Below are 13,973 nucleotides of genomic sequence, written 5' to 3'. Positions count from 1 at the left end.
TATTTATTTTACTACAAAAACATCCTTGGAAGTTTGCTTGTGCAGTCTTCAATTACACATATTGGGAAATATAAAAGATATGACATAAAAATGTGTCACGTGCATGCTTTCACATATTATATTCAAACAACTATGATGTAAAATGTAGAGATTTTTATTAGAAACCTAGAAACATTAACAAAACATCAAACCCAGTTTCCTAAAAGCATCATGTTAAAGAGGTGGTGTAGTGCTCAGTGTAGTGCTAAAGCCTTGATTCACTAAGAGACTTTCAGAAATTCAAGCCGTCCATGTCATTTGAGGCTCAACAGGTTTTTTTTTTTTTACATATGTATGTTGATATTATATTATTAATAATAGCAATAATAATAATAATAATAATAATAATAATTGTATTAATTGAAGTTGAAATAATTCTAATAATTCTGTTTATAATGACCTTTTGCTTCTGCTTTCTCACATTTTTACAGATGTTTTTTCTCAGTAAACTGTGTCTGATAGGACCTACCATTTTCCGGCAGCTGCACAACCCCACAGTCAGTTCTCGAAGTGGGCCAGTACTCACACGTCTGCATCATTTTACTCTTTGGCTTACCGACCCTTTTTCTTATGTACTCAGGCTGCTGGTACTTTTTTTATTTTTCGGCCCTCTCCATATCGGGTTTTGGCCGAGCAAGAGAACTTTCAAAAAGAGTTGCTTGTAGAATTGATGAAAGGACGAAGCAAAATCCCCCTTTGAGGGGCAGTGGTGGCTCAACAGTTTGGGCTACTGATGACAGGGTTTTAGGTTCACTTCACAAGATCTTCAAGTCATCTTTTACTCAGCACTGTTACAGTAATCACTTGCCTGAGTACAGTAACATATTTTGACCAGGGGCGCCCAAAAAATATGGTCAAATTGCAAAAGAGCACATTTACATTTTCTCCAGATAATGAAGGAGCTTAGTTTTTTTCCTACCACTTATATTGTCCATTAATATTTTTCTATTGATAAAAATATAAATATCTAGAAATGTAGAAATAGAGCAAAAGCAGTGATTTCCCCCGCTGGACATACAGCTGTTTTCCATATTACAGTTCATTAACTGAGGGTAGGCTCATAGCTTTATGATGGGGTGGAGGTGGGTCAAAACATTGGGTAAATTGACAGACATAAATCAGGAATAGGCGCAAGGTATTTGTCACCCGTGCTCAGCATTGACCATTAACACCCTCTTGTGGTCACTAACCTAACATATACCTATTCCAGGAACAGCAGTACTCGCAGGGGAATATGCCTAATAAGCACTTGTTCAGCGAATTATCCTTTGACTCTCAGTTTAGCTGATATCATAAACAAGCACTGCTGAGATAGTATTTCTCAGTGAAATGTATCCAGAGGTTGAGATCACGATAATTAAAACACTTATAGATCACAAAGTAATGAGATCTGAAGTAAGCTGTGACAGATACAATCCATTTATGCTACCATTTGTACTGTGTTTTATGGACTACTCACTTCTATCCTCCAGAAGAAAACAGCACTAAATGTCACCAAAAGTTCTTCAGGAACATTTTTGTTTATACTTGCTTTTCAACCAAGGTGAGTTTTTAAGGGTCAGTGCCATCTGTCAAAGGGTGAGATGTATCACGCTGCAAGTGAACGGTTAGATCTTGAAGTTGATGTGCAGGAAAGCAGGAAAAATGGTCAAGCAGAGAGACTTTGACAAGAACCAAACTGTGGTGGCTATACAACTGAGTCAGAATATCTCTAAAACACTGTGCAGGTCTTGTGAGGTGTTTCCAGTACCTACCAAGAGTGGTCCAAGGCAGAAGAACCAGGGAACTGATGACAGGGTTGTGGGCATCCAAAGCTCAGTGCTAAAAGCACAAACAGCTGAAACCGTTAATGCTGGCTAAACAATATTACACTGGTGTTTTTAATGTTATGGCTGATTGTTGTATATCAGCCTATTGCAGTTTAGCCTCGCACACTAACACTTAACCCATAAAACTCATTATTTTTTAACTAGGCACAATACAGGACAGCCAATCAGAGCCAATGTCATTTTAATGTATCAGATGTATAAACAGTAAAAAATCATCAATACCTTTTTTTATTATTATTTTTAATAAAACATCTCCAAAACTGGCAGGTCTTGTGGGATGTTCCAGGCATGCAGTCACTACCAGGGTCAATCTCACAATTTACAGGACCTGCTGCATCTGCTGCTAACGTGTTGGTGGCAGATATCACAGGACACCTCAGAGGTCTTGTGGAGTTCATGCTTCACATTCTCAGTTCTGTTGTGCTGGCACAAAGGGGACCTACTCAAAATTAGGCAGGTGGTATTAATGTTATGGCTGATTCACGTAAGTAGCAACATAATCTTTTTTTTTTTAAGATAAAAACAGGACCACCTAAAAGCTGTATAATCCCCTAATTCCAGAATGAGAAAGATCACAGAGCGAGGAAGGCACTTCATTCAGTTAAGCACTTTGTAACATGTTGCGACAAAGCCCATGAGGAAGAGTTGGCTAATAGGAAAGGCTAAAAAAAGAGCTCAGTTCTAAAGGAAACCCTGAGCGTTAAGACTTGTAGCTTATGCGTCAAATCAGCCTGCAATTCCAATACTAATAAAAGCACTGAATAAACCAAAGGATTTTTTTTTTTAATTATGCATACTGTGCTAGTAGACTGCCACTGTTGTGTTGTGGTTTAGACACAGTCATACTGAAAATAAGACAATCAATAGGTAATGTCGCTCTGTAGCTAAAGCTGAATATTTTATAGAATTTAATAATAATTAATATCATTTTTCTATTTAAAAAATTAAGTATTTTGCTATTGGAGGATTCTGTACCATACTGAGGCTCACATGTCTTCACAGTTTTCACTTTAAGCTCCAGACTGAGCCACACTCTGAGGTCAGATGAAGGGCCTATTATTCTTCAGGCTTTTCTTTGGCTCGTGCCCCTGTGCGCTTAATGACGCAAGTGTCAAAACTGGAGTGACTCTTGAAACAGTGTGGAGTGGATGACATAATGCTAACACCATTAGGCGGTATGTCCCTCATCCTTTCATATCACCCCAATTGACATCTATACACGTGAAGGCCAAGAACAAACTTGAGTTGCAGAAAAAATAGGAGCAGCTTGCAACTTATTTTAGTTACTTGCTTTTTATATTCATATATACATTATTTCATATATTGTTTTAAATATATATTCATAAATTTAATATATACATTCATTTTTAAACATAGTTCTTCTCAGTGATGAAAAACATCATGTATGTGGTTCTGTAGGGTTTCCACAAGACTGAGTGCGTATGCTTTTATTCACAAATATTCCATTGTTCCACTCTCCTGATAAGTGTTCCCAATGTCTAATGTCACTTGGGCATGTAAATATCCCCTCAAAGCAACTTAAAGTAAATCTGTGAAACCACAAATAACCTTAAAAATTGGAATGGAAATAAACTAATTTCAACAGGACAATGTGGTCATTATATATGTTGCAATACAGAGAATGTGATGTCCTCATATGAGGATGCAGAAATGTAAGAAATGTATGTTAAATCACTATATAAGATTAGTATAATCTGATTACTGAGTGTAGGCCTGAAACCGTTCTCTTAGGCTACGTTTAGATTTGTATGCATTAAGGTTGGTCTTCAAGCAGATTGCAATGCCAATAGCAATTCATCTTTTAAGTTTTATTTTGTTGACTTTATTTTATCATCTATTGATCATTGATAATTTAGGAGAGGCTTGGGCCTAATCTGTGCCTGGTGACTAATTCTCTTGTTTGAGCATTTCTTCACATTAATTATGGGAATTGTGCATGATTTATCTTATAAAAATGGTGGAATTATTATAATTAATTATATTAATATGAATTTGGATGGCCACTTTTTTTGTAGCAGTGTAACTGAGAGTAAACCAGTACACTGCCAAAGGACACAGACACATTTGCAATTCAGGCTAGAGAAAACTAAACTCATATATACTGTATTGACAAAAGAATTGGGACACAACCATTGAATTTAGGTGTGTCATTCAGTCCCACTGCCACTGGTGTATGACATCAAGCATGCAATCAAGCCATGCAGTCTGCCTTTCCACACATTAGTGAAAGAACGGGTGGTTCTAAGAGCTCACTGAATTCCAGCATGGTACTGTAATAGGACAAGTCAGCTGATGAAATGTCTTCCCTCCAAGATGTGCGTGGCATTATTGAATAGTGGAAGTGAAGAATAGTGTTTTTTGACTAAATGCAATCAAATCATCACAGCAATGTCCTATTATGGTGTAAAGCTTTCACAGACAAGCATAGACTGTAACTGCAGCAAAGGTGGGACACACGTCACTTAGAGCCTAAGAAAAGATGAGCAGGTGTCCACAAACTTTAGGCCATATCGTGTTTTGTGTTTTTTATACAGAATAATGTGCAATAAGCATATGGAATAAAATAAACAATTATGTACAATGAATGGTGAATGGTGGTCCACCATTACTTCCTTTTCTATGGATTGGTTGAGCTGGTGCTAGCTGACCTCCACACTGAAACAAATAAAACTACTCATTTATAGACAATCTATAATCTAGCATAGACCATGGACTAATCACTCATTCTGATTTGCATTAGCTAACCTCTGATAACCCCCTTCTGGTTCTGGTGTCATTTTGCTTGAGGGAGAGGCCTCAATCAAGGGGTTTCAACGGTTCAGGCACCAAGACAAGAAGCTCTCCATCATAGAGAAGAACATTTTCAGCAGCAGTCGAAACCCTATGCACCCACATGCCTCATTGACCTGTCAGGTTTATGCACTACAGCTGTGTTATGGTCATTTAAATATTCTTATACTTTTTAAAGGGGGTGTTTGTAAAAAAGAAGAGAATGTAAGTGAATGTTTTAATCCCTCAGCGGCGGGTTATATGAGTCGTTTTTGAGCAATTCCGTCCAATTAGTAATGCACTGATCACTCTTACTCACTAACCCAGGCTGCTTCAAAACCACATAGTGTAGCTATGACCGTCCACCACCATTCATCCGTACAGTATAATACAGTGGCATGTGTTTCTGACGGAGACTAAGTTTTGTGAGTCACACACACACACACACATAGCCGGGCGCGCGCTCGGAGGCGGTCCGGTTGTTTCTCTCTCGCGCTCTCCGTGTCATTAACGCCGAGCAGAAGAAGGACGAGTGCGCGGACAGAGCTGCCGTGCTTCGCTCTCAGTGGGGGAAAAGCCCGACTTCAGCTCGATCCCAGGACTGTTTTTCTGACTCCCCTCCACGACTGACAGGTATTTCTTGTGTGTGTGGTGGTGTGCGAAGCGCCTGGGAAGTGAAGAAAGGCTGCGAAACCTATGAAAGCTGCGGGAAACCGCGACAGCAGCTCAGCTCGTTGGGGGAGGGCGGGATGGTTTACACGGCGCTCGAGCTCACGCTGTTCATGGCCGTTAAAAACACCGTTCGCTTTCGCTGCGGTTCGGTGTCCTCCTCCTTTTCGTGTCAGCGGAGTTAGCTAGCGTTATCAAATGCGACAAATTAACGGCGGTTCATATCTGTAAAAGAGTCACTGCGGCTTTAAGTAGTCACTCGTGTCGTGCTTTTCAGTTGTAACCTTTGTTTTTAGCTGGTCTGTTTGTGTTTTGGGGCTCCGTGAGTAACTGACGCTCGGTGGGGCTTTGAAGGGAAGAGGCTAGCCGAGTTAGCCGATGAAGCTAGCTACATAAACAGAAAACAGAAGATGGCAGGGAGTTTCTTTTTCTCCCACATGGCGGGGAAGAAGGTGTGTGTGTGTGTGTGTGTGTGTGTGTGTGTGTGTGTGTGTGTGTGTGTGTGTGTGTGTGTGTGTGTGTGTGTTGCGCGTGCAACACGTTCGACTACGACGTGGGATTTCACAGCGGTTATGGATTCGGTTCTGTTTACATACACCGTGTTAGCTCACGGGCTTTTGCCCGCGGGTTGTCCGTTTCAGGGGGGTTGTTGGCTTTCCCGGAGGACCCAATAAAGCCGTTACGGATGACAACACATTGTGGTCATGTGACGTGATGTGATAACTGGAATCGATTATGTCGTCTGTGGAAATTTCTGTGTTGAATGAAACGATGCGTCTCCCCAAAAAGCCTTTTCTGAACAACCCCCTTGAGGCGAAACGTGAGAGCATGATTGTGTTACAGTATCTGTGCGATAGTGTGTAGATATCTGCTCACCCAACGCAGCAGTAACAGCCTCTGCTGTTCTAGGAAGGCGATCATGGACGGTCTGGGTTCTAGGTAAAAAAAATTAATTAATTAATTAAATAATTAATTACTTTAAAAAGCCACTCCAACTCATCCTGAAGGTGTTGGATGAAGCTCCAGTCAGAACTCTACCTTATAGCCCAGTGCTGGGGGGGCCGAGGCACTTTAACCTACTTGTAGGTTCTAGTTAATCCATAAAACCAGTATAACACAACTGCACACAGCTGAATTCCCTCCAAACTGTTGTGGACCACACACAGCATCCAGAAAGTCTGCCACGGTTGGTTTGCTGACAGTCTCTGAACAACACTCATCATCTCTATTTCTGCCTTATATAAAACCAGAAACATTTGATAACCAACAAAATATCACTGTAGTTATCAATCTGTAATAAGTAACATAGCTACACCGCACAGCTATAGCCAAATTAGTGAGATAACAGCTAAGAAGTACACAAGCCAAACAAGCTAAGCCAATCTCAGTCAGAGTGTCAGTTAAATTACAGCCCGCCATGTCTCGCAAACGTGATTTCATGATTTCGTGATTTTAACTGCCAAGATGACCTTAGATAAAACAGCTACAGCTTGAACCACAGCTCGGTTAACCAAGCGTAGTAGATTCACCCTAGATATGAATTTTTATGAGGTGCGTTTGAGCTTTGCTGATGCTCCAAGAAAATTGTGCTTTGTAATCAATTCCAGTTGAAGCGTTTTGCTCTCTCTTTGTTAACAGGTTCTCAAACTGCTATTGATGTATAGCTTATAAACACGAACAGGCACAACTAAATTAGCAGCGGACTAGTGCCCCCGGTGGTCTGACATGTCTGAGCAATTTGTCAAGCCCTGTGTACGCATTTGCAATTCTTCTGAGTAATAATGGGTATGTAAATTATATACAGATCATTTCTTAAATGACGCACCATAAGAAATCACATATTTCAAGGTGAGCTGCAGCCCTGTCTTGCACCCCGCTGGCACCAGCTTGAATGATAAATTCATTAAATGACGATACATAAAAATTGGGCAGCCGCCAATCAGCATCAGCACTGACCTTCTTAATAAGTCCTGTTAATCAACAGTTAAGGATTATCATTGGTTTATGTGTGTGGGTGGGTGGATGGATGGAGGGTAAATAAATCTTATTTAAACCGCCAATTGGGGGCCACTGGGCTTAAGCCCAGATAGGCCTGTGCATTAAACTACTCATGACCCATGTGCGACTGCACCTCTTGTATTGGCACTTCCTTTCTATGGAGATAACACAAGCTGTGTGTGTGTAAAGTACAACATCTGTGTCAGTAAATGCAAACCCATAAGCAGGGTTGGGAGGTTTACTTTAGAAGAGTATTCTGAACTGATTACCTGTTTAAACATGTAATTGTAACATAAATCAAAAGATTACATTATTAGAGTAATGTAATCTGATTACTTTAAGTTACTTCTGGATTACTTATTTTTAAAATCCACATATTCAAGTACTATATGTATAAATTCACACAAAAACATCCAGCAGTCAGCTAATCATACAGCATGAGGCAACTTGCTCCATGTGAGTCATTAACAAAGACAAATTTACAGCGAACATCAACAACAGTAACTCACAAACGCAGGCTTGCTTATTTGATAACATGGTTATCCTTTTAGATGGTATTGTTTTCCTGCTAGTAATGACCCTGTTTTTAAAAATGTGACTGTGATCAAATTGCTTACTTTTTCTCTGTAACTGTAACCGAATGCAGTTCTGTTACTACCCAACCCTGTCTGTGTGCTACAGCTGAAGTAGGCTGTAATTTCAGTGGAGTGCAATGTTGTAATAGCTGCCTGTGCTGATACTGACAGTACCAAAACTTCATAAGTATGTGGGAACAATCCTCACCATGCTGTATTGTGCCAAATATCATGGAATGTGAGTCTGCTGATGTCTTAACTTGGCGTCAAGAACCTTCAAGTGTAGCATGTGTTGTGTATGTGGAACACTGTTGAGCTCAAATCCTCAGTAATCTCGTTGAAGCACTAAAACTGTGCCTGCAGTTGGCGGCCTACGAATGGGATACAGATTCTGCTTTAAAAGTGTGTTTTAAAAGATCTTCTTAAAGGCGATCGAAAGGAGGTTTTCTCCACATTGCTGGAACTGTCACAATTACGTGATGGGGGGCAGTTTTGTTTAATGAGAGGTGTTTTGAAGGTTGTAAAGGTAGTAGGAAATATCCTTATACGATGTGGGGAGGTTCTTTATGCCTTTTAATGGTTCATTGCACAAATGACTGTTTTAAACGTTTTTGTTTTTTTTTTGGACCATTTTCACAACAAATTTTGGAAACAAATATGGCAGTCTCTGTCACTATTCACTCAAATTAGCCTTTAGCAAGCTGAGCATTTTCCACAAGGGTGTGCTGTTATTACTGAGAAAGCTTTTGATGTTTTGTGTCAGTGACACTGCGTGTCCTTGTTTTGTTTAATTATTATTTAACTTAAAGCACTTCATGGGCTTGGGTTGTAAATTCACTCATTTGCTCAAGCTTGGCAGACTAATGAATCTTCACAAAAGGGCACTACTGAAAGGCTATACTTGATTTAATTAGTAATTCATTTACCAATATAATCAATGGTGACCACTCCTTAATACTACTAATGGCTCACTGCACTGAACTGTGCATTCGGAGATGGCAGTTGGGTGGTAATGAACAGTGAAGATAAGCCTGCCCATAAGTAGTAAAGCAATGCCTGTGTCTTAATTGCTTTGCTGTCATGTATTTGGCCAGCTATGTGATCATTCAGAGGTTAAATGTATGGCTAACAGAAGACTATCTACCTTGGCAGCTCTGCCTGTCTGTCTGCCTGTCCATCCATCTATCCATTTGTCTGAATATCTCAATTCTTCTCTCAATCGAGAGTGGCTTTCCCTGGTCACCTTGGAGCTTTATGGCTCTGATGTAAAATTGAATTTCCTCAGCCTCGACCTTGTCGTCAGGCCTTGATTACGGAGGAGCTTCTTTGTGATCGACTCCCTCTGGAGAGATCTCTGAGCTTATTGCTGTGACCTTTGAAGATGCAGGCATGCAAAGAATGTATTATTTAGCAACTGGGGTACCTTTTATGAGAATCATATGCACTTTATGATTAAGAAAGTAGCAATTCTTTTTAATGCAGTATTAAAAAAAACCTCTTGATGTCATATTCATAAGGCCCCCAGGGCAGCTATTTATAGATATGCAGTGCTAGACCTCTTTGTTTGAATAGAGTCATTCATGATACAGCAGCTGCTTTAATGCATACACATTTGCCTTTTGTGTTTACAGTAGCATTTATTTCATATATTTATATCCCACATGAAAAAGGTTAGTGAATTTGATAGTGCCAGTTTTATTTGCATGTTGTAGCTACGATGCGTGCTCCTCACACTGGCAGAGCAGGAAGAAGCAGGAAGTTGATTATGAGCCTCATTTAAACAACAGTTTGATTGGCACATAGTCATTACAGCAAGCATGAAACTTTTTGGGATTGGCCACAGTTAAGGGAGGGATTGGCACCATAATAGTTGCAGACAGGCCCATTCAAAACAACCTGATAGAAATATGCAGTATGTAAATCCTCTCTGGTTTAAAGGTTTTTTTTCCCCTACATTTCCGCATACTTGTATCTTTAAGATCCTTTGGAGTGGGTTATTGTAAAAAGCCCCAGAGAAAAACCTGCCCTGTCAGAATTTGTCACAGTGATGGTAAAAAGATTCAGTTTTGTGAAGAGTTTAATGACCTCTTTCCATGAAATGGTTACATAATAGTTTTAAAAGAACTTTTTAAAAAAGTGTATTTGTGCAATTGTGACAGAGGTTCATGCAGGGTTTTGTAAGGCCATAAAATCTGTTTCTTTTGGCCTGATTGACTGCTAGCAGTCTTTGATATGGCAAATATACAGTACTGTGCAAAACTTTTAGGCACCTGTGAAAGTTAGAGTGAAAAGGCTCCTTTTCTGGGTAGTAGGAGTTACTATTAACACATCAAGAACTGACTGTTTGCTTGCTGCATAATGATTCAACACATTTGACTTGGATCCCACCCCTTAGATTTACTAATGGATTTGAATAGTAAATAAAATGGTTAAATTTGTGGTTTATGTTGCAACCATGGGTTTCTGTCACCACTGTTATAAAGAAATCAGAGTTGTACGTTTCTCTGCTACGAGGCTTTTCACATAAAACCACTCAGAATTACCTTACTTTCATCTCAGTGATAAAAAGTAAGATAATAGAATTATGCACTAATTTTAAAATATTGGTGGATTTCCTCCTAAACCAGCACTTTGAAGTGGTGCAGATGTAATCAGTGGATTTATTTTTGTGGGTGCAGAGTGGGTCATTTATACTGCAGCATAATAAATCATCAATACCAGTATACTGGTGTCAGTGCTCAGTAATGTTAATTATAATTTATATTGTATTATAATATTAATATAATAGAATAATCTTGATTTATTATTAGTAGACTTTATGCTATATTCACAATAACCTTCTAAAATAAAATGAAACAGTCCAGTCAAAATAAGCTGCATGGGGATTATAAGATTTTATAGCGCAGCATAGCAGAACTCAGGAAGCATTTGTTTCAATAATGCTAACAAATGCTTCCTGAGCGTTAATGTATGTATAATTGTATTGTATTGTATTTCTGTTTAAATGATCATGATACTAAAAAGGTTTCATCATCAAAACCATCCAGCGCTAATCACTTATTTGTCTCCCTCTCTGTGTCTGTGCCAGATCAGGATGTCCAGTGAGGTCCAGACTAGGCCGGACGATAGTCCGAACACAAGTGGGGGCAGTTCAGATGTTGAACAGAGAGAGGTAGCACCCCCAGAGCAGCCTGAGGAAAGGGAGAGAGAGAGGGATCCAGCTCCACCAAAAAAGAAAGAGGCCAAGATCTCCAGCAAGACCGCTGCCAAGCTCTCCACCAGTGCCAAAAGGTAGGCTAAAGCTCTTCTCTGGCTTTAAAAGGATGCTGGTCAGATATGCTATGGCAATTCTGTATTTAACAAATGTTTTTTTTTAAATATTTGTTAGAAATAGTTTTATAGCAGAGATTTATAGCATCTATCTGTGTGAAATGCTCTTTGAAATCTGGCAGCTGTCCCAACAGTCAGAGATTACTGAATAGCTGTTTGGTATCTTCCATGCCTGCAACGTCAGTGGAATTGCCTTTTCTGGGAAAGATTGGACAGTAGTTTACCTAAAAAGTCCCCAGATTTGTCTGGATTACAAATGACACTTACATATGTTCTTTTGACACGAATGTTACTTTAAAGGTTTTACTGTACTGAAATATTCTGTGACAGAAATAATAATTGAAAAGTGTTGTTTGCATAAATATTCAAGCCCCGCAATGTGGAAGTTCCCACTTTACACTAAAGGAAAATCTGGCCCTAATTAGGACACAGTTGGCTATCAACTGCCCTCTACCAGAAAAAAACATTAAAGAAAGTTTTGCCTTTTTGGATAAAAAACCCCCCCAAAAATTAGGCTTGTATGACATTGCTAGGTATTTTTTTGTGTGATTATATGCTGCGATATTAAAGGAATTACAGAACCTTTCGCCAGATTTCACCATATTAATGCTAAATCAATAGATTGTGCAGCCCTAGTTTGGATATCTCAGTGAGCACTGTTGCGTCATACTATCCAGGCCTTCCCTCAGAACTTGAGAAAAATTAGACCAAAATGCAGCTTTGGCCAAAATTCTAAATGCAAAAACCTAACACCCCCAAACCCTTAATAAACATCTTATCATAATGACCCTTAATCTCTACAGTGAAGTATGGGGGCGGCAGCATCGTGTTGTGGGGATGCCTGTCCTAGCTGTACTAGGCATCTTGTTAAAAATGATGGATTGATGGATGTATGGATCGAAATACAGGACATACTGCAAGACAACCTGCTTCAGTCTGCTAAAAAACTAGCTAAAGCTTGGAAGAAACCTCGGCTTTTAGCACATAAATGATCACAAGCACAAAGCCAAAGCAACACAGGAGTGGTTGAACAACAAAAAGGAGAATGTTCATTAATGGAGAAATCAAAGTTCCGATCTTAATCCAAATGAGAATCTGTGGCACTTTTTACAAGCTTCCTTTAACCAACCTTAACAACCTGGAGAAAATCTGCCAGGAATGGGTGATAATTTCTCCCAAACAGTGCAAAGCTACTAGGTAGAAACCTACCCCAGCAGATTTACAACTAGTCTCAAGACTGAATACTTTATAATTCAGTTTATAATTTTTTGTTTTGCTTTCAAATATTGATCATTGCTGTTGGTAAATTAAACTAAATTAAACGTTGACTTGCAATAAAAGAAATACTGTCTGGAACAAATCTGATGACTTATTTGGGGCATCTCACCCTTTGGATTTAGTGCAGTGCATTATGTGAATGTGGATTACATGTTTTTTCTTTTTACTAGATCAAATGTTTTTCATTTAGTTGTGAAGTCATGTATTGTAAAAATATCTATAATTCTTTCCATTTCACCCACACCTATGGCTGTGTTGCTCCCTCAGTGGGAAGGATGGCTTAGGATGGCTGTCAATGTACTGCAGCGCTGACCAATTGTGGGTGTCTGCCAGCTCACATACACAAAACGTAGCGTTTACCACTTTCGTCCAAGCTCGTTCGGTTGCCTAACTATGTTGCAGCAGTTTGAGAAGATGCATTGGCCCAGGGAAAGCACCTGCTTGCTGTCATCCTTAAAGACAGATTTGCCATACGATTAGGAAGATTCAGGCAGCAAGTGGGGAAAAAGATATATTAGGAAGAAGTGCATTATTAACACGAACATTTACGTTTAAATCTGTAAAGTGTTTGTGTATGTTTGTATAAAGAATGCAATTAAAAAAAAGTATAATTCTGACTGTGGTCTTTGGAGCAGTAGCTAGAACGAAAGGACATTAAGTTAGAACCAGAACAATTAAACCTGTTCACAAAGGCTCCTCTGAGTGTTGGAAATGGCAGAGGGCAGTGCATTAGGCCTGCTCCCCCCCTGAGCTCTTAATCGTTGCTCCAGCCTTCCCCTGCCAGCCCTTGGACCCAGCCATGGAAATGTGCCACCTCAGGAAAAACTGCTATCAAATTACACAGCGTGCAGTCAAGCTTGCAAACGGCGCTGTAACCGGAGGCGTTTTATTAAGGTCCAGCGTTGAGCCCTCCCCCCTTTCCTCGTGGTTCACCCAGCTGCTGTCATTTCCCCGTAGACGATTATCGGCACCTACACCTGCGCCCGAACGATTCCCCGTCGGCTTTGTAACTGGGATGTGTGTGTGTGTGCGCGCGTCTCCTAAGGCCTGCCGCTTTGCAATGACTCACAAATGATGTGCCTGGTTTCTGCTGGGAGGTGCCATCAAACAGAGGGCTTCCCGCTCTCGCTCCTAATGACTCTGCGGTTTCATTTACAGGGATTTTGTTGATTGTTGATGCACCTGTATAAATCCAGTGCTCAGTTTGTGGAGTTTACAAGCTGACTGGGTAATTCAGTCAATGGTTATTGCTAAATATACATTCCATAACTCCTACTGCTGCAGATTTAATAGCTGCTGTTATATATGAACCCGGTGTACTGCCGGCCTACAGTTTTAATAAGCCCATATCATAATGTCGGCCTGTTGTGTATTTGCTTTCAAGGACCATTTGGGGTAATAATGACTGTCATTGTTTCACATTCAGCAGAGAGGAAGTCTGAGTGCGTGTGTGTGTTTGTGCGTG

General features: G+C 39.9%; 2 protein-coding genes across 3 annotated transcripts in view; both read left to right on the top strand.

Moving 5' to 3' along the window:
• rpl15 (ribosomal protein L15) overlaps positions 1-13,973 on the top strand; it is a 133,591-nt gene that overhangs the window by 26,117 nt on the left and 93,501 nt on the right. The gene's annotated exons all lie outside the window — the stretch shown is intronic.
• LOC140551767 (ubiquitin-conjugating enzyme E2 E2-like) overlaps positions 5,113-13,973 on the top strand; it is a 70,574-nt gene continuing 61,713 nt past the window's right edge. The window contains exons 1-2 of one of the 2 annotated variants that reach the window (XM_072675404.1): positions 5,113-5,291; positions 10,994-11,191. In XM_072675404.1, coding sequence (XP_072531505.1) covers positions 10,995-11,191 — 197 coding nt within the window. In that variant the 5' untranslated portion in view covers positions 5,113-5,291; position 10,994. Of the gene's footprint in view, positions 5,292-10,988; positions 11,192-13,973 lie in introns of both variants that reach the window. The other variant, XM_072675403.1, reaches the window with a different exon arrangement.

The sequence above is a fragment of the Salminus brasiliensis genome, chromosome 3 (assembly GCF_030463535.1).
Source record: "Salminus brasiliensis chromosome 3, fSalBra1.hap2, whole genome shotgun sequence".
In the NCBI taxonomy this organism is placed as follows: domain Eukaryota; kingdom Metazoa; phylum Chordata; class Actinopteri; order Characiformes; family Bryconidae; genus Salminus; species Salminus brasiliensis.
This window is presented reverse-complemented; position numbering and strand designations above follow the sequence as displayed.